General features: G+C 48.7%; 1 protein-coding gene across 2 annotated transcripts; it reads right to left on the reverse strand.

Annotated features, from left to right (window-relative positions):
- Positions 1–1,894: 1,894 nt before the first annotated feature.
- On the reverse strand, positions 1,895–18,681 carry LOC149348843 (uncharacterized). Of its 2 annotated transcripts, none has more exons than XM_089588396.1 (10): positions 18,481–18,681; positions 15,129–15,340; positions 14,517–14,600; positions 10,336–10,424; positions 8,246–8,425; positions 6,144–6,281; positions 5,975–6,030; positions 4,769–4,905; positions 3,603–3,730; positions 1,895–2,186 (listed from the first exon to the last, which is right to left on the reverse strand). In XM_089588396.1, the coding sequence occupies exons 2-10, from the start codon at positions 15,262–15,264 to the stop codon at positions 2,010–2,012; spliced, it is 1,125 nt and encodes a 374-aa protein (XP_089444522.1). In that variant the 5' UTR covers positions 15,265–15,340; positions 18,481–18,681; the 3' UTR covers positions 1,895–2,009. The 2 variants fall into 2 exon arrangements, with proteins under 2 accessions (XP_089444522.1, XP_089444521.1); XM_089588395.1 differs by having other exon boundaries at positions 15,129–15,266; positions 18,481–18,680.
- Between the last annotated feature and the right edge of the window lie 815 nt (positions 18,682–19,496).

Genomic DNA, 19,496 nt, shown 5'->3' on the forward strand with positions numbered 1-19,496 from the left:
AAGAGTTTACCGTCCCGTGCATGCCGCGTGTTCTTTGTTCTTTCGTTGCTGTCGCTGCATTTTTGCTCACTTTGCCTTTGGGTAAAATTTCGTGCCGCCTCTTCCTTTCATACCATGCAGTGCAAATTCGATTAGTATTTTCGTACTAACGCCATGTTTATTTCTTTTTCTGAAGTGGCGACACCTACACTCTTCTGATATTCGTGAACATGTGGGGTGGCGAAACAAATTTGTGGCCAAATTTTTGAAGTCCTTACATCGTGCGCTGCTGAACTGAAACAGCCTAGCCAAGACCATCCAAAAACTAAACTATACCTCCTAAAATTACGTACAGTCCTTGCCAAAAGTAACCCGGCATGGGTGGTTTGTTTCTTAGCCGCGTAACGAAGCACTCATGGGAGCCCTTAAGCTCCGATTCTGTGTAAAGAAAGGTGAGACCATGTCCTTACACTATGGCACCGTTCGGTCTTTAGGGGTGCCTTGAAGGCTCCGTTATACGTTTGAGAAGCAAGAACCTGTTGCTCGGTTACTGTTAGAAAAGGGGGTACATAGCAGTTGCTGAGCTATGTGCTCAGTGCTTCGTTCCGCGCCCGAGATTAAGCGCAGACAGGGTTTCTTTCTGTCTGCATTTCATTCTCAAAGAGCGCTGAACATATGCGTAAGCACGTTGTTTGCGCAAGTATTTCTGTTCATCAAATACGTCCACTGCTAGTGAAACTCGGGGCCGGCGAGAAAGCGGTGAAGAAATGACATCGCAGACGCACTGAGACCTTCGCATAACGTAGTGCGCGTAGATACTGGCGGCGTTTTTTTTTTAGTCGACAATCGCCGCAACCCGCAACAAAATATTGATGTATAGAGGATATTGGCGTTGCGTACAGCATGGCAGCTTTTGTTATACAGATGCACGGACGCGCTTGAACGGTGGTCAAGCAGCCGGACATTGCTCCGCGCGCCGGATTAAAAGCCCAGGGGAAGGTGGAAACAATGGGGTGTCGCGCAGCCCGCTCCTTGTGACGTCATCACGATTGAAGCGCCGCGGTGTCGGCAGGAGTATCGACCAAAAATGGGCGCTAGGTGTGTAAACGATGATGTTGGACTTCCCGCTGTACAGGTAATGGCGGCACCGTCGGCAGTGATGGCACAAGCTCACAAAAATCGCAACATCTTGCTCGGGGTTTACTTTAGTCCCATGTAGCTCCATCCCGCCTGCGACACCCGGGCATGTCCAGCGAGGAGCCTCGCTATCTCGTACAAATTTCCCGCTGACGTCATTGGGGAGGAGATGCGCGGTGAGGTGTTGCTCTAATCCGATGCCAGGTATTGAGAACAGCGATTTTTAAAAATTCTTTATAAATTGTAGGGACCAAGTGGAGCTTTTAAGTTTGACTTGAATACTCACAAAGACCACCTCTACAGTTATGTTGCACTAGAATATGACCATAAAAATAATTTCGGGGACCCTAATTTTTTTTGTTGCAGCCATCCCTTATGAAAAGGGTCTAAGGAAGTCTATAGACTTCTTATAGATTCTATTGCTTTCTTATAGATATTTATTTTTGTCTATTCATAGTCTATAGACTCCCTATAGACTGGCCATAAATCTATAGATTGTCTATAGACTGTCTGTAGCTTTTATATTGACTATAGACTGTGCTCTGGGACTTCTGTGTATAGAGTCTATAAACTGTCGAACAAATTTTTATAAGCGCTGTGCCATCCTGGTAACTCGATAAGGCCCACTTTATGCTGTTTTACTATGCCCCTTATTTAAGTTTTTTATTTCTTTCGTTTTGCTGCTAGGTTTCAAACATACACGGTGTGCGTGATAACAGACGTCAGTGACTCAAGTTCTGTTTACAAAAATCCCGAAACAATCCATACGAAACTACCATTCAGTTTCCGCTCCCATCCATGTTTACTAAAACAACTGTACACGAGTCCATATCCAAACACGTAATTCAGTGGCGTATACGAATCCTGCATTCGATTCCACGTTTGAGTGCCGCCTAGGCGCCGACCGAGCGGCACAGTTCGTCGATCACGTAGCGTATCTTGACGATGGCCGCGTCCACGTCGTCCGAGTTCACGTCGTTGTGGAGCACGGCGCGGGCCTTGGACATGCTGATCGGGATCATCTTCACCGTGATGGCCTGCTGCAGGTCTTCGTACTCGCGCTCGGTCACCTGGCGGAGGAAAAAGAATCAAGGCACGGAATTGGGCTTGGAAATAATTCCCTCAGACTTCATTCAGGAGTGAGGTTAAGATCGGAACAGGTGGGTAGCCTGATGGTCAACTTCAGCAGAGGAATGAATAGAGGACAACGGGCGCATTATCATAAAATGCTACATTTCACTGCCAAGTCATTCTACTTTTTTATTGCGAGAGCATTATTTGGCTCATTATGCGGAAACCCCTCCATCCGCCGCGGTGGCTCAGCGGCTATGGTGCTCGGCTGCTGACCCAAAAGACGCGGGTTCGATCCCGGCCGCGGCGGTTGAATTTATTTGGAGGAGAAATTCGAGGCCCGTGTACTGTGCGGTGTCAGTGCACGTTAAAGAACCCCAGGTGGTCGAAATTTTCGGAGCCCTCCACTACGGCGTCTCTCATAGCCTTAGTCGCTTTGGGACGTTAAACCCCATAAACCGAACCGAACCGGAAACCCCTCCGTCATCAGAAACTCGTGGCCAAAACGCAGAACGCAAATGACGTCATCACCCCTCCTGGAGCAATAGGCCGCCGGCGTTCGCACCGCCACCTATACCTCAAAGCGCGGCTGAGGTGTCCACTGACCCAGGGAGATAGTTATGCGCATTTCCTTTCCTCAGAATAAATTTCAGATGTAGTTATCAACTTTTCAGATGTCTCAACCATCGAGTTTTCCGTCAGTGCAAAGCTCTCCACGATGTTGGATACAGCAATGCTGTCGGCTACGCGTCAGCAGTCTGGCTCCGGGGCAGCGTTTAAAATGCGTGGCCTCACGGAACGCCTCTAGCCATACAGTCTTTCTTTTTTACTACCTTCAGTCAATTTCAGGAAGGGTTACCGTGTAATTTGGTTCTCGTTAACGTACACACTGGAAAGCAAAATTATCCAAGACACTTTGGAAATTCTAAAGTATGCTTGGCGAAAGCCTTGTGTCAACCCACTGCCGCTTCCCCGAACCGCTTGGCGCGGAATCACTGGGCCGCTTCATAGCCATGCGTCTCAATCACTCGACTGCAACGAGACGTCTGGAGAAGGAGCGGCGGTGTAGCTGGCACCGCCGACGCGCGTCCGCTCGTTCTACCGCTACTGTGTGACGTCACGGTTGCTATGCACAGCTGCGCCCCCCCCCCCCCACCGGCGCGCCGGTTGCTAAGGGGGAGGAGGTTGCGGCGCTGCGCGAAGGAGAGGCCACAGTGGGCACGATTCCAGCGCACGGACGGACATTGCGAGCTTGAGCCATTAAAGGCTTTCGCCTTAAAAACAGTGCGCTCACACGACTTACACGCGTCAAACAGGGACTCTGCTAGCGCGTTTAAAGTAATCTAATTAGCGCAGAGATGAAAGACCGTGAACGTAAACAACTAAACAAGGACATCAGCACAGTCGATAATAACCTTGTTGAGGCGTTCGCAGAACGTGAGCGGCGATAGCCGACTCGTGTCGATGAAGTCGTAGACGGCCATGTTGGTTTGCACTGTGTCCAGGTCCATGCTTATTAAGGGATTGCCCTTCAGGCTGACCCCTGCGAGAAACACACGCGCACATTTTTGATGTTATCGATGCCCCAGTCTAAGATATGGATTGGCTAAAGCTAAATCTGAAAATTTGTTTATGAGAGGCAAAGGTGCGGCATCGCGACCAGGGAAAGCACGCAACGAGCACGAAAGTGTTCAAGGTACACGCTATTTTAGCCTGCTTTTTAGCTACTTTTTAGCCTGCTATTTTAGCTTTTTTTTTTTCAGGGAATGTGTCCAGTACCACAGATACTTGCGTAAGCGAAGGGGCTTTTTTAAATTCACTGTATTGCAACGCGTCCATGCTGGATCTCTAGAAAAATGCATTTACCCACTGCTCAACGGTGCCGCTGCATCACCTTGGAGGTACTTCATGCAACCTGCAACGATTTTCGTGACTGCATTCCCCGAGTGCCATTTCACTGTATTAATAGTAAGCAATTCATTGTACGCATTATGACGTCATCCCCTCCCTCCATTTGAACTATACCCATCTCTTTCCGTCCCTTCCCATTTGCCCCCCGCGTGGAGTAGCAGGCCAGGTTACATCCAGGTGGTCGAAATCACTACGAAGCCCTCCACTGCGGCACCTTTTTCTTCTTTCACTCCTGAATTTTCTCACGGCGCGGTTGAGGTGTCCACCGAGAAGTGAGATACGGTTACTGCGCCATTTGCTTCCTCCAAAAACTACTAATTGTGTGACAGTTTGTTCAGCCCCCTCCCCGCCCACTGCGGCACCTCTTTCTTCTTTCACTGCTGCCTTTCCTCACGGCGTGGTTGAGGTGTCCTCCGAGAAGTGAGACAGTTACTGCGCCATTTACTTTGCTCAAAAACCACTAACTGTGTGTGAATTCTTCACCCGAACAAGATGTGTATATTGCTGAACATGCTTCCTGTCAAAATTGGTTAGGTTAATTAGGGAACATTGGCAAGGGCTGGTCCCACAAGGGACCAGAATGAAACCATCGATTTCCAATATTGGGCCGATTACATGTGCTACATGGGCCCGTACGCTACAGAGACGCAGGCCAGGGACGTCCGCATACCCCTGGCTAGCCTCTGCGTGTTGTCGTGGTCCTCGTGAAGCCGAGGCACGATGGTCCGGAGGGAGACGAGGCCGGCCGCAGCAACGATCCCTGACTGCCGCATTCCTCCGCCCAGGCACTTACGCACACGGGCCACCCTGCGTAAAGCGGCGATCGAACGTGTCATAATCACCATGCATTATCGATGAAGCTGTTCCAGGAACCACGGTGCTGAATTTCTGGACAAGTATGGAGTCTAGTTGCGCTTTGAAAGTTCCCGCTTTGATTTCCACTGAGCAGCACCGATAAAGTAAGTTTTTTTCTGATGTGGCGGTCACCCACTATTTAAAAAAACTTTGAGATAACTGCGGCGACCGGCAATGGAGCAATGAGAAAGCAAAACGGCCACATACTATTATCGACGTCCGTGGCTACTCTGACGTCCATGTACTACATCGACGCACGTGGCTATTTTGACGTCTAAGTGTATGTTTTCGCGTTTCTTCGCGTTTAGTTCACTAATTACGCCTCATCAACCCAAATTTCCCCCCCCGGCAACATTTTATCACGCACTACCTAACACAACCAAACTCACACACATTTATCTTCAGAGAACGACGTAATCGTGCGGACAAAATTTGCGGACACGTTCTGCGGACACTTTTTGCTGACGCGATACAGCCATATAATGTCTTCACATTAAAAATTACGGTGTACGACAGAGGAAGCGAGTGGCTATACTGACTAATGTACGTACAGCCTTTGTCAAAAGTTTGAGGAATAAGGGACTCGTTTCTCAACTAAGTATTCTTATAGCATCCACGGAAGTCATAAGTTTCGGAGGGGCCAGGACAAGAGTTTCTCGCACCTTCAAGAGATTTGGAACTCTTGGCCTTGTGGGCTCGCATTCGGGAGGTGTTCGGTTCGATCCCTAGTAGCGCCGGGTACCCACAGGTTTTTTAATGGGTGTAAAATTTTCCTCGGCCTGGTGCTTGGCCTTTCTGGGTTGAAATGTTTGGGAAGAGGGCCTTCAACCAAAAAAGTTCTTCAGCACGGCATATAATGAAACTCCTTAGCCCGCTTGACAACGGGCACGCTTCTTTCCATCCGTAAACACCGCATCGATATACTGCATGGTAGCGTGTTTAACGCACCGTAATACGATGCACTGCGGCCAAATTTCTTCGCAAGTATCAGAAAAGCCCCGAGAGACAAAGCGCGGCTTACTTATAGATGAAGTCCTTCGGTCCAGCCACCAGAGACCCGATGGGGCAGGCAAGGCCCTGCAGAGAGCAAGGTAGAGAAGTTTCGCTGTTACTCTGTTACTTAATTCACACGGACGCCAGGAATCAAGTTCAGGCGCAACGTTCTCGGGGGGAAGGAGGGTGCTTGGTACCTTTGAAATGCACATCTGGATGGTGTCGCATCCCCTGAGGATGTCCTTGACCGGGAGACCCAAGTAGGTGGCCGCGTTCATGATCCTCGCTCCGTCCATGTGCAAGGGGATCTTGTTGGCCTTCGCAAATTGCGTGACCTGGAAGACACGCGGTTCAAGTTATGGTAAATGCCCCTGGCCTTCTCCAGAGAGAGAGCGGAGGTGACAGAACTACATATAAACAGCTCTCGTTTACTAAGTTCACGTAAGGAGCATACCTCGAGACAAAAGATACCGCACGAGCTATACCGGTTATACCGGAGTGTTTTTGAACACGACAGCGTTAAAGTTTCAGTTCGGCGGAAAACACGGCGTCGGCTTCGTTGTGACTGAAATATCCCGATTGGTCGACAGGGTAGTGACGTAGAAAAGATGTTTCGTTTGAAAAATTAAAAAAATTGGCGGTGGCTTAGCTCGGCTATGCCAGGATATACGTAGCGAAAGTAGGCATGCGACACAGCTGGCGAAGCAAGCGGAGGCGAGCGCAATGACGAGGCGCGCTGTGTGACGTCATGCCAGATGTCGCGGCGAGCGCGCGGCGTCCGCCAGCTGCGGCGGTTGCTAGGCGACGGCTCAAGGTCGGTCTCTGCGCCTCATCGGAGCACCGCCCCAGCGAAATCAAAAGTTCGTGGCCAATGTAGCTTTCGCTAAAAAAGGTGGCCAAGTAGAATCGAACCGCCGTCCTTTGGGTCAGACGTTGGGCACGCCATCTCTAGACCGTTAAGGAACCTTCATTCAGTGAGATAAATGGAGGCCTTGTACGAGCACCTCACACCGGACAGTAGGAGAATTGCATTAGAGGAACACGAAGTTAACTAGGGTCACTAATTTCGCCACCAATTAATGTGGACGATGATACGTGATAAAGCAGTACGTGATAGCAACAAGTGTGTCGATGTTTGCGGAAGGGTGCGGCAGGGCACCCCTCAAGCGACCGCAGGGATCCTCTAACGCCATCGCGTCATACTCTTAAGGTGAACTTAAGTGTGCCCGAAGTTTTTACTCGAGGTATGCGAACAATGGCGGCTCAATGAATGTTTTAGGCTATCACCTTTCGCTACCCAACCTCAGCACTGCTGCCTTCAGCGTTCTTGGCGGTTGAGACCAGCGCCCAAGACGACCTAGCTGCTCCGAAACACTATACCTTAATCAGGCGTCCTAGCCGGATAAAACTCAAGAACGAAGCGGCGAATGCCCCCCAAAGCCAGCTCTCCAGCCAATGGCGTCGATCAATTGTGACGCCGAGGTTAATCACCTCGCATCCGTTGTCGTGAGATCGCAGGGGTCTGACAGGTGGAAGGGGGTTAACCACAGATGGGATGAAACGGATTAACCGAGATGTCAAGACAATCGGTACACGCCACTTTGCTGGAGGGCCTCCTCTGAGGGACGTTTTGCCGCATTGTTCTTGGGTTTGTCTTTCACCCATGCAAGAGGGTAACCGCAGACAGCTAAGTAGTTGCGCTTGTAAATGCCAAAGGCAGCATTGCCAGTCTATCTGGCGAGAACACAAAATCATTTTTGAAAAACCATGCACAATTAAACCACGCCGACGTTAGCATAAGCGTCTGTAGCTTCTCAGCCGCATGATTAACAGCATATGGGGTACGCGAGAAAATTAGGGGGGGGGGGGGGGGGGGCACTCTGACGATCGAAAGTGCGTGAGGCGAAAGCCTTTTCGTGGCGATTTGACTGCCTCTATTGCTGATTACACGCCGTTTGCGAATGAAAGACTGCTCTTCTGTTGCCAATTCTTATCATTCTACTGATGCATTTGGCTGAATCATTCTGCTAATGTATCTTCGCTGAAGTCCATCGTGTGTGGCTTGAAGTTGCCTGGCGCCAAGCGCATGCGCAGAAGGAACCACCGATGACGTCATCACTTTGATTGACAGCAATAGTGTGACAGAATTTTGGCCGACAGTATAAGCCATTAAAGGCTTAAAAGGACGCTCGTAATGGGCTCACTATAAGGCCGTCGCGAGGATTCTGCCAAGAGTCTACGGGTTATAGTATGAGAACCACCTTCATTGGTGGTGACTGGCATCACCCAATTGCCGCACCTGTTCCATGTAGTCCATAGGCAGGACGGTACCCCCGCAGACGTTGTGCGTGTTCTCCAGGCAAAGCAGTGAAGTCCTAGGACAGTGGAAGTCCCGGTGCCTGACACGGAACTCTAGGTCCTTCACGAGAAGGCGGCCGTCCTTCTGGGTGGGTACAGCCCAGCTCTGCACGGACGCCACCTGTGGAGAGAAAGGGGAACCCTCTCTAATAAAGCGACTCAGACTCCGACTTGAAGCGGCGACGTGTACTGTGCGATGTCAGTGCACGTTAAAGCTAGTAGCAAACATGGGTGTGTTGTTGCCGCGAACAGCGTGACGTCACCTCCTACAGCCTAAGTAGAGTATGATGGCAAGGTCCGCTCCTGAGGGTCCGCACGGTTTTAAAATGGATTTCCTCCTGAAGCCTCTGACTGCCGACGCGCACCGCTAGCTGTCGACCAGCGGTCGTGCAGATTGCTATGCTATCTCTTCCTTCTTTCTCATTTCAATTCCTTTCTCCGAGCACTTCATTTTCAATTCCAAACCTTTTCGGTACTAAGCGGCTTTTTTCGTGTTGTACGACTGAACATTTCCTACCGGGCGATATATCATTGGTGAAAGTTGGGGCCACACTTCTGCGACTGCGATCTGAAGATCCATCCAAGAACTCAGGATGCACCCAGAACGAAGAGTTGAAGTCCGAGAAGAGTATCTTGGGACCGTGTTTTCTAATGAGCCATTCTATTTCCCGCTTTATTTGCTAGTGACGTCAGCCGTGACGAAAACAGGTGAGGACAAGGGCTACCAATCACCGGCACGGCCTGTCTGGTAGCGGCGTCATCGCTGGCCACTCTCCGGTCACCGCATACACTCCAGCTGAGACACATTTATTTTAGGGGTGTGCGAATATTCAAAATTTTCGAATACAATTCGAATATTATATTTTTATTATTCGAATTCGATTCGAAATCCAAGTATTCGTGTTGTTTCGAATATTCGATTCCGAGCGAATATTCGGATTTGACCGTTATTCTATTGAGAGCACCGGTGTTCATTTCGGCTCGCAAGTCTTATCAACATAGACATTGCAACATGGCGGCACCCAGAGCCATGCGTAACGTTTGGCCATGATGGGTAGCTGACTGTGCTAGTGAGCTTCCTTGTGGCTTTACCTGCAAAGCTGGTATAGTCAGAGCTGCGCACGAAGTACCTCGCAATACCTGCCAGTTCAGTGCCGAGTGAGAGGGCATTTTCTGTGGCTGGAGAAGTCGTTTCAGCTCGAAGGGAACGACTTCGGCCTCTGACCATGTGGAGCAGCCGGTTTTCCTTCACGACAACCTTTAATGTTCATCCCAGCGACGTGCTTTTGTGCTTAAGGCAAGCTAGCCTTAATTAATGCTGTGTACTAGTCATTTTCTGCGGTATTTCCACTCCTCTAAGAAATATATTCTCGATTTTGATACATTTTGTGCAGCCACACACACCTTTTGTGTTCATTTGCTAATTTATAGTTGAACTGTGATGTTCTTGGATGCTCAAATAAATGTTTCGTAGTGATTAAATGCGTCTGTCCTTGATTATTCGATATTCGATTCGATATTCGGAACTAAGTATTCGTATTCGATTCGTATTCGAAAAATTTGATATTCGCACACCCCTAATTTATTTTTCATGGCTAGGGCGCAGGACTCGTTCATGAACGTCAGTAGCAAACATGAGTGTGTTGTTGCTGCGACCACCGTGACGTCACCTCCTACAGTCTACGTCACTGGGAGCTGCCACTAATGGTAAATGACCAAATCAATGGAAAATATTACACGGATCGTTGGAAAATACGGCCCCTGGACACCTCAATGGACTGCATTTACAAGAGAACATAATCAGCCGCCCCTGACACCACTACCGTCGAGCTTCACCCCAGACCCTATAGGCATAGTAGCCACTAATGAGAGCCGTGTTTTCGCACGTGCACCACACGCAGTGTGCTTTACCTGGTAGCCGCCTCGACGGCTTCAGCGCATGCGCAGTTATATCGCGGTCCCCCTCTGCAAGCAGTGTACCGTTTTGACTCGCTGTATAACAGACTACCTGCGCTTAAATCGCGTGCTTACCTGAGCCACTCCTCCTTGCTCGTTGAGGAAGAGGTGCGAAGCGTCGCCCACCAGAATCTCCTGTCCCCGCTGGTCGCAGTGGGCCATCACTGCGAACGCCGTACAAGTGCGCCTGCAACGTACGTCCTGAACTATCGCTCTCCAAAGCGGAAGTTGATTCTGACAGCGGAAGCCTGCAGCGCCACCTAGAGCTCACCTCTATCTGAGAAATGTGGAGGTGAGCTCACTGTAAATCACATTTTATTTCCGTGCACAGAACCCGAACGGCTAAGGGAAAAGTATTTTACATATTTTACAATGAACACGTTCCTTTCCACCTCAATTTACTTTTAGGACCCGCCACGGTGGCTCAGTGGTTATGGCGCTCGGCTACTGACCCGAAAGACGTGGGTTCGATCCCAGCCGCGGCGGCTGAATTTCGATGAAGGCGAAATTCTAGAGGCCCGTGTGCTGTGCGATGTCAGTGCACGTTAAAGAACCCCAGGTGGTCGAAATTTCCGGAGCCCTTCACTGCGGCGTCTCTCATAGCCGGAGTCGCTTTGGGACGTTAAACCCCAATAAACCAAACCAACTTTTAGGAGATAATCCACTTGTAAATACTTCATCTGTTTTTAGTTCCCTGAAACAAGCGGCAATCTTAAACAAACTATATCATCACAAAAAGGCCATAAATTCTAAAAATTCTTAACCTGTGCTTTGACGCATTTCGGGATACACCTCACCCATTATCTCAGGTCCGAGAAGAACCCAAGCGGCACAGGTAATCAGCTTAGTATTAGAAACGGATGGCCTCATTGTGGTCGACCGGCCTTTAATTGCCAGTGCGTTCCCAATATTGGGCCAATTAGCTGTGCTGCTGGGAGGAGACTGAGGTCTTTATTCCATTCGTTGGGCTCCTCGGTGTCCTTGTTCGGACAAGGACTGTCCCTGAGGACATCGGATTTCTTAAAGTAATTATACAATGTGTTTGGCGCATGATTGTCTGAGTTTCTTATGCGCCATAAAACACAATGTAACACAACACATCTGATCCACACACTGTCATCGGTGCTCGGCTTTCTAAACATTTCCAACGTGAGGCATTCGTATACTCCCATAAAACAAAACCTAAATCCCTCTTGTGCAGCAAATGCAACTGTGGCTATATTAAGGCGAAAGCCTTTAATGCCTCATCGTTGTCGACAGAAGGTTGTCAGCAGACGTGTCACGCTTTTCGGATGGTCGAAATGGTTATGACGTCAGAATGCGCGGATTCGCAGTACTGAGGTCACCAACGGATGCCTGACGCCCCCTTTTGGAGCAGACGACAACTAATAAAATAGTTGTCCGCTTCGACAGGGGGCGTAAGGCGCCCGTGGGTGACCACATTACATACCTCACTACTGCGAACAGAGCCATGGATACAACCGAACTCATCGTAGCAGAGAGATTCGTGCTAAAGAAGCAGTCAAAGTCGGCAGTCAAAGTGTGTAGTTGTAACGTGTAGTAAAAGTGTGTAGTCAAATAAAGCACTAGTACAGCACAAACAGTCTCGTAAGTCAATGAAAAAAAGTGCGCCAGGAAAGGCTTTCGCCTTGCAGCACTTTAGAAAGCCAAAGTGCCCCCTGAATTTTTTCAACTGCACCAATGACCCGCCGGCGAAGCCTTCGCCGCATGTAACATGTGAAGCACCGGGTTGATTCAGGTCATCGGTACAAGCATCCCCGCGGCCAGGCACTCTGCTCTCTCACGCCGCGTCACAGATTACGCAAGCTGAACAAGCAATTATAACAAAGCGCACGTGAGTCCCCTGTTTGTTCGGAAGGCGCATATCTCGTCTACTCGAGAGCAGAACCGCGCAAGGTGTGATGAACCGGCTGCTAATGAGCTAACACGTGTGCGAAGGCCCGCGGTTATCGGTGAAAAAGAATTCCAGTGGCGTGTGTTCGAGACCAAGCGAAAGTGCTCGTCCACGGCGCCTTTCAGCCGAAGCAGAACAAAGGGAGCGTGCGATACGTTTATTGCTGTAGAAGGAGAAGAGATTTGAGACCGGATAAGATAATCGCTGGATAAGCCCTTGGGGGGTCGCAGTTGTTCTCATGCGCGCGTTTGTGCACAGTGGGATCCGCATATTGCGCGGAAGCGTGACGGCCCCGTGTCGCAGAAAAGCCGGTGTCGGCGTGGTCGTCGGCGTGACCAAAAAGTTAAATCTAGTCAATTAAAAGAGGCTTCAATAGATGGCGCCAGCCGCACCAGCGGCGCATTGGGAACGCACGAACCTCGGGCCCTCGAGCTGCGAGTCAGAAACGCTACTGCTATACGCCACGCAGACATGTTCGTACGGCTTGGTTAAAGCGGGGCTTTATCTGTACGTCGTGCGGTCTTTCACATTAAAATCGTGGCTGCTGACCCGAAAGACGCGGGTTCGAACCCAGCTGCGGCGGTCGAATTTCGATGGAGGCGAAATTCTACCCGTGTACGGTGTGATGGCCGTGCGCGTCAAAGAACCCCAGTTGTTCGAAATTTCCGGAGCCCTTCACTACGGCGCCCCTCATAGCCAGAGTCGTTTTGGGACGTTAAACTCCATAAACCATAAACATAATAATCGTGACTGTGAAAGAGAAAACAGTGTCAGTGCCTGCATGAACACGAGGAACCGCTATCGCGTCATACCCTAAAAGGCGGAGCTTAAGTGTTCCCCAATTTTTCCCAACAGGTTCTGAAGCACGCGAAAACGCTGTTTCTTCTCATTCCCTTGACGGCACTCTCTCTCTCTCTCTCTTAAAGTGCACTGTTTGCATTCCATTGATGTATTCTGGTAAGGATTCTTAGCCTCTAGCTTGTCAATTTTCCTCTTCTTCTTAGTGTTCATGCGAGTTTCCTTAACTTTGATCGAAACATAGCACGAAAAACAAAAGCGCTCGAAAGAGAAATACAAGAACTTCACACTTCTTTGTGTTCTGTGCTTTATCTCGACCATCCTAGCAACTCTCTTGTGTCCCTCTCTTAACTTCTCTACCCGCAAGCGCGCGCACGCACGCGCTCACACACACACACACACACACACACACACACACACACACACACACACACACACACACACACACACACACACACACACACACACACACACACACACACACACACGCACACGCACACACGCACACACGCACACACGCGCACACGCACACGCACACACACACACGCACACACACGCACACACACACACGTGACACATCGCTTGACTTTGAAATTTTTCGAAGCGCTAAAACAACAAGGACCCAGAGAGAACAGACAGGGACGAGCGCTTCCATCACAAGGGTCTTAAAGCTATTTCTTTCTCATGAACCGATCAATTAGAGAAACACTCGATGTTGTGCAGCGCATAGCTCAGCTACCATGAACAGTATAGTGTTGACAGTCATTTAGTTTCAGAGAGGAAAAAAAGGAGTACGAAAGAATCAATAGCTTGGTTTATGGTGTTTAATGTCCCAAAAGCGACTCAGGTTATGAGGGACCCTGTAGTGGTGGGCTGCAGATAATTTCGACCACTTGGGGTTATTCAATGTGCACTGATATTGCACGATATTCTGAAAGGTCATTCACCTCCACCAAATGACAGAATGAATGATTGAATTAATTACTTATTTAATTGTTTAGGTTATTGTGTTTAACCTCTCAAAGGGACTCAGGTTATGAGGAACACCGTAGTGGAGGGCTGCAGATAATTTAGGCCTGGGATTCTTCAACGTTCACTGGCATCGCGCAATATGCTGGCCTTTAGCATTCACCTCCACCGAATGATTGAATGAATGATTCAATTAATTAATAGTTTGGGTTATTGTGTTTAACGTCCCAAAGCGAATAAGGTTATGAGGAATACCGTAGTGGAGGGCTGCAGATAATTTCGGCCTGGGGTTCTTCAATGTGCACTGACATCGCGCAATATGCTGGCCTTTAGCATTCACCTCCACCGAATGATTGAATGAATGATTCAATTAATTAATAGTTTGGGTTATTGTGTTTAACGTCCCAAAGCGACTCAGGTTATGAGGAATACCGTAGTGGAGGGCTGCAGATAATTTCGGCCTGGGGTTCTTCAATGTGCAGTGACATCGCGCTGTACACGGGCCTCCAGCATTTCGCCTCCACCGAATAAATGAATGAATGAATGAATGAATGAATGAGGATCAGACGCTCACCTGCGGCCAGGTTCCCCATAGTTCCCGTCGGCACGTACAGGGCGGCCTCCATACCCAGAAGCTCGGCCACCACGCGTTCCAGCTCTGCAAAGCGCAAGCCGGTGAGCTCGTCAGCGCAGTGCTAACACCAACAGCGTTGTAGAGGACGCTGTTTCTTTCTTTTACCCTTCGTGTATTCTATTTTTCTGTTCATTTTCTCGCGGTCCATCATTATTATCAAAGAAAAGAAAATGTGTTGTAAAGGTGAAAGTATATTAGCACCTCTCGACCACACGTTTAGACTCTGTACACTGCTCACATTCTATATTCTGTCTCCAAAAAGGGAGGCTCAAAGTGAGATGAAAACAACAGTACGGCGATCATTATCGATCGTTCTTCGAGCGATATTGTCATCAAAGCTGGGTCCCGAAAATGCGGCGATGGTGCTAGCAGCATGTCAAAGCAAGAGCTGGTCTTTTGTAACGTATAAAGATACCAAGAAGCAGCGGTTCGGTAGCAACTCTTAAATTACACTGAAGATAGAACTCCCGAACACGCACGCATCTACCAATTACCTGGTAACTTAGACCAGATTTCTTAATAATCTTATCTGATGCTTTCTTCCATGCTTACCGTTGACGGTGGGGTCCTCCTTGAACACGTCGTCCCCCACCTCGGCGTCCCGCATGGCCTGACGCATCTCCGGTGTCGGCTTGGTCAGAGTGTCCGACCTCAGGTCCACCACTCGCGGGTTGTCCATGGCTGCCATGTCTGCAACGATGCCGCCGAAATGACTCAGACTGTCATTAGGATACTTGACGATCTTTTATTCCGGCGTGTGCACTCTGAAAGAAAGAATAACATTAGAAGCCCCATGGAGCCGAAATTCGTCGTCGCGGCCATAAAGTTTTCCCATTGGCTAACAAGACGTGACGTCATCAGACCATGGCATTCCCATTGGTTGAAAGGAAGTAACTTCACCAGACCATAGCATTCCCACTGGCTGGAGGGAAGTGACGTCACTATAGATCATAGCATTCTCATGGGCTGGAGGGAAATGAGGCGTCCAGACCGTAGCATTTCCATTGGCTGAAGGGAGGTGACGTCACCAAACGGAGCGTTTTCGCTGGCCGGAGGAAACTGACGTCACCAGACCGGAAATGACATCACTTCTCGTAAATGTATCAACAGCTGTTAGAATCGCACTGCGAAAACAATGAAATTAGGTGGTCCTATAAATTTGGTGACACCCCGACGTGAACAGAACTAAAGAATGTGCGCGCACGTGAATCGATACCTATTCTGTTTCGCATTCACTGCGTACAAAAGCCGCATTTGCTGTTCCAACAGCGCCCCGCTGCGGTGGCTCAGTGGTTACGGCGCTCGGCTGCTGGCCCCAAAGACGCGGGTTCGATCTCGGCCGCGGCGGCCGAATTTCCATGAAGGCGAAATTCTAGAGGCCCGTGTGCTGTGCGATGTGAGTGCACGTTAAAAGAACCCCAGGAGGTGGTCGAAATTTCCGGAGCCCTTCACTACGGCGTCCTCATAGCCTGAGTTGCTTCGGGACGTTAAAACCCAATAAACCAATTCAACCACCAGCGACACCTATTTGAAATTTTGGTTGGGGAGGCCCGCTGAATTGCACCAGACGGCATATGCGATCCCGATGGAATCTCGAAGGGCTGTCGCAAGCCGCGATATTTTCGTCCCTATTCGTCTTGTCCTGTTTTGCATGTAAAGGGCCAGTCAAAAGTTTCCAGGTCACAGGGTCTGTTTTTTAGTAGTATAGTCAGGCAGTATAGCAGTACGACGCCCCCGAAGCTCAAAATATCTGGAGAGGGTAGAACTATCGTTCTAACCTCTAAAAAAACATTGATAGCTTTATCAGCATATAAGTGCCCATATATACAGATAAAGAGCAGACCGTGCGGCCTGGGAACTTTTGACCAACCCTGTACGTTCTAGACGAAGCAGAACGTCATCTCTGGAATCAAGTAGACTACAAGCACTGTGCTCGACTAACTGCAATGACGACCTATAGCCCTGCGCGCTGAGCAAGGAAGGGTAACAGGTAAAAAAAAAAAAATCCATCCATACAACCCTCACAAACATTTCTACAGACAGTCTATAGACATTTGTCTATAAAGTCTACAGACTGGCTATAGACAAATCCTAGAGAAAAGTCTATAGATAATACAAATCCTATAGACAGTTTATAGACTATCTATAGATTTATAGCCATACACTTTTACTACACTTTTGTCTATAGACTGTGAATAGACAGATGGAATTATCTACAGGAAGGCAACAAAGTATAGAAGAAGTCTGTAGACTGTCTACAGACCACTTTCATAAGGAAAGGCTCCGTCACAGCTAACAAATGCAACGGCAGCGCCGCATTAAAATGAATTAAAGAACCTTCTTTATATAGGAGAGGTCCACCCGAAGGATGGGGTGTTTAGGTTCGTTTAGATGAAGCACATAACCTCCTTTTCCCGTAAACTAATGAGCTCTTCAAGAAAATAAAAAGAAACAGGCCGACCCGTGAAATAAAGTCGTACGCGTTGCATATAGAATACCTGGTTAAACGCTGGTAATACGCTATACAAGGGTCGCATTACACCCGAGGAACCTCTTCTCTCTCGTCCTTGCCTCAGCTCGTCCTTTACCTCGGCTCTTGCCTCATCTCAGTTCGTGTCTCACTCTCACCTCCTCTTTGGCCATTAAATTATGGTACAACGAAAGTACAAAAAAGAGAGAGAGAGAGTAAAGCATAGATACCAATGGACCCACTGCTTACGAACAACTGACCGCTAAGTGGTCGAAACGATAACATATGCACTGATACGCCGGACGGAAACACAATGATTTAAGTAAAAGAAACAGCGAGGATTCTCGCTCACATGGCAATTCAGAAGACAACGCCGGTTCTAACTGAAACTATATTGCTATCTATGCGATGTCGCTTTTAAACAAACAAGTCGCTGTCGACGGCACGGCAGATGCGCCGAGAAAAAGTTACTTCGCTGATTTTGTTTCTTCTGTCTTACCAGAATTAAGATAGTGCCAGCCTTTACTGAAGAGCAATTGGCTAGTTGTTTGTAAGCACCGTATCCACCTTTACCACGGCCTGCACAAATTCCCCCCCCCCCCCCCCCCCCTCGAGCTAGTCAGGACCGTTTTTCATTCTTCAAATTCACTTGTGCCAACTTTCATTTTAGGCTATGAATCCATAGTGTGCCTCAGGCGTCATGTACGGATTACCGTGTAGGAGACAAGTATACAAGGCGTTTCACTTTATTCAGTGCTTATTTGGAATAAAATGGGCATTTCTTCAGGCATATTTGTAAGTATTCACAATGTTAATAACTACGACGTAGTAGTCTTAGGTGACAAATGTGATAATAATTTTAAAAAATGTACCTGAACACATTCTCTTGGTTATATAACTCAGGTTGAAAAGCCGTGCTCTGTGGGTGTTACAGTATTAAGAAAAACATCTACTTGATAAAATTAAACACCCCGCTGCGTGACCTTCCCTTACTGTGAGCGGAACAATGCAGACTGAAAAGAGTTCTCACATCGTCTCGTAAAAATTACGCCGCACCTGATATATTCGCCACCTTGCAGTGGATTTCGAGCACACAACTGTTTTAAATAAACGCCCGCAAGTTCACATAAGTTTCAAATTTATATATACATAAACGTCGCTGCCTTTGTTTCAAATTTACATTGATGTAAAGTTCGCTATAGCCTTGGGAAAGTACTAGACATGGTAAAAAAAAAGAAAACGAGCACACAACAAGAAACAACGTAGCGAAGGTTTCAGCTTTCGCTACATAATTACGGAGCTCCCTTTAACGTATTACTGACGCATCAAAACAAGCTCGGCTAAGTTCGGGCGTACCGCGTTTCAATTGCTTAATTTCCTTTACACTATCGCGGAACAAAAGAGCTTTCTGGAAGCAACGACGCTGCAACTTACTTCGTCTTTGTTGCAACTGTGTATACGCTGCTCTCCGCGTCCGACCGACAACTCCGGGTATACGGTGGTTGCTGCTACCGCCTCTGAACCGTGCCTGACGCTTCACGAGTAACGACACACCGCTCCGCCCCTCACAGCGGAACCGACTGCGTCGGGCCCGATAAAAGAGACAACGGAGACCGCTTCATTGCTCTGGTGTCCGTTGTCTCGACGCTCGCTTTCTGCGAAGCGTATACGTATGAGATTGCGTGGTTTGCAGCCCGTGGCAGAGATAAACAAAAAGAAAAAATAAAACGGAAGAACAGAGAAGCGAGCTCCTCGTCGCCGCTCGCCGGCGCTCCGGTTAGTTTTCGGTTTCAGTAACACAAACCTCCTTCTCGCGGAGTTTTTGTTAGCGCACACAAAGACGACACAAAGGACGAGGGAGACGGGACAGGGCAAAACGGTTGCAAGTAACAATTGTTGCAACAACTCCATGGCCACCGAAACTCCAGTGGACGTCCCCGGGACGTCCAGATGTCCCCTGAACGTCTAAGGCAGTTTTAGTTACCATTGGGAAGGCAAAACAGCTGCAAGTAGCGTCTTGTCCTGCACTTCCTCGTTCTTTGTGACGTCTTTGTGTGCGCTAAAAAGAACTCTGAGAATGGATCAAATAGCCCAACAACGAATATTACTCAAACCTCCTTCCTTTGCAAGTGCGAAGGCTTGGACCACAGTTGCTGAGCCAAGGTCAACGAAAGGAAAGCCAAAAACAAGGCAAGGACGAAATAATGAGGGTATGCCCTGAGGCAATCAACGTCGCTTTAAAAAATTAGCTGTGGTTTAGCTCTGGTTAAACTTAGAGGATTGCGAAAGCAACATCTGCGCGTATCCATATATTGTTGCGTGAGCTACATTGCCCACAGTCTCGTCATTTCGTGTGCTCTTGCACGACCATACTGCGCATGCGCGAGGAGTAAGTGACGTCACTACGCACAGCTGGCGTGCCGGCGGCCCCGGCACGCTAGCTGTGCGCC

The sequence above is a fragment of the Amblyomma mixtum genome, chromosome 4 (assembly GCF_055824585.1).
Source record: "Amblyomma mixtum isolate Tamu chromosome 4, ASM5582458v1, whole genome shotgun sequence".
Lineage (NCBI taxonomy): Eukaryota > Metazoa > Arthropoda > Arachnida > Ixodida > Ixodidae > Amblyomma > Amblyomma mixtum.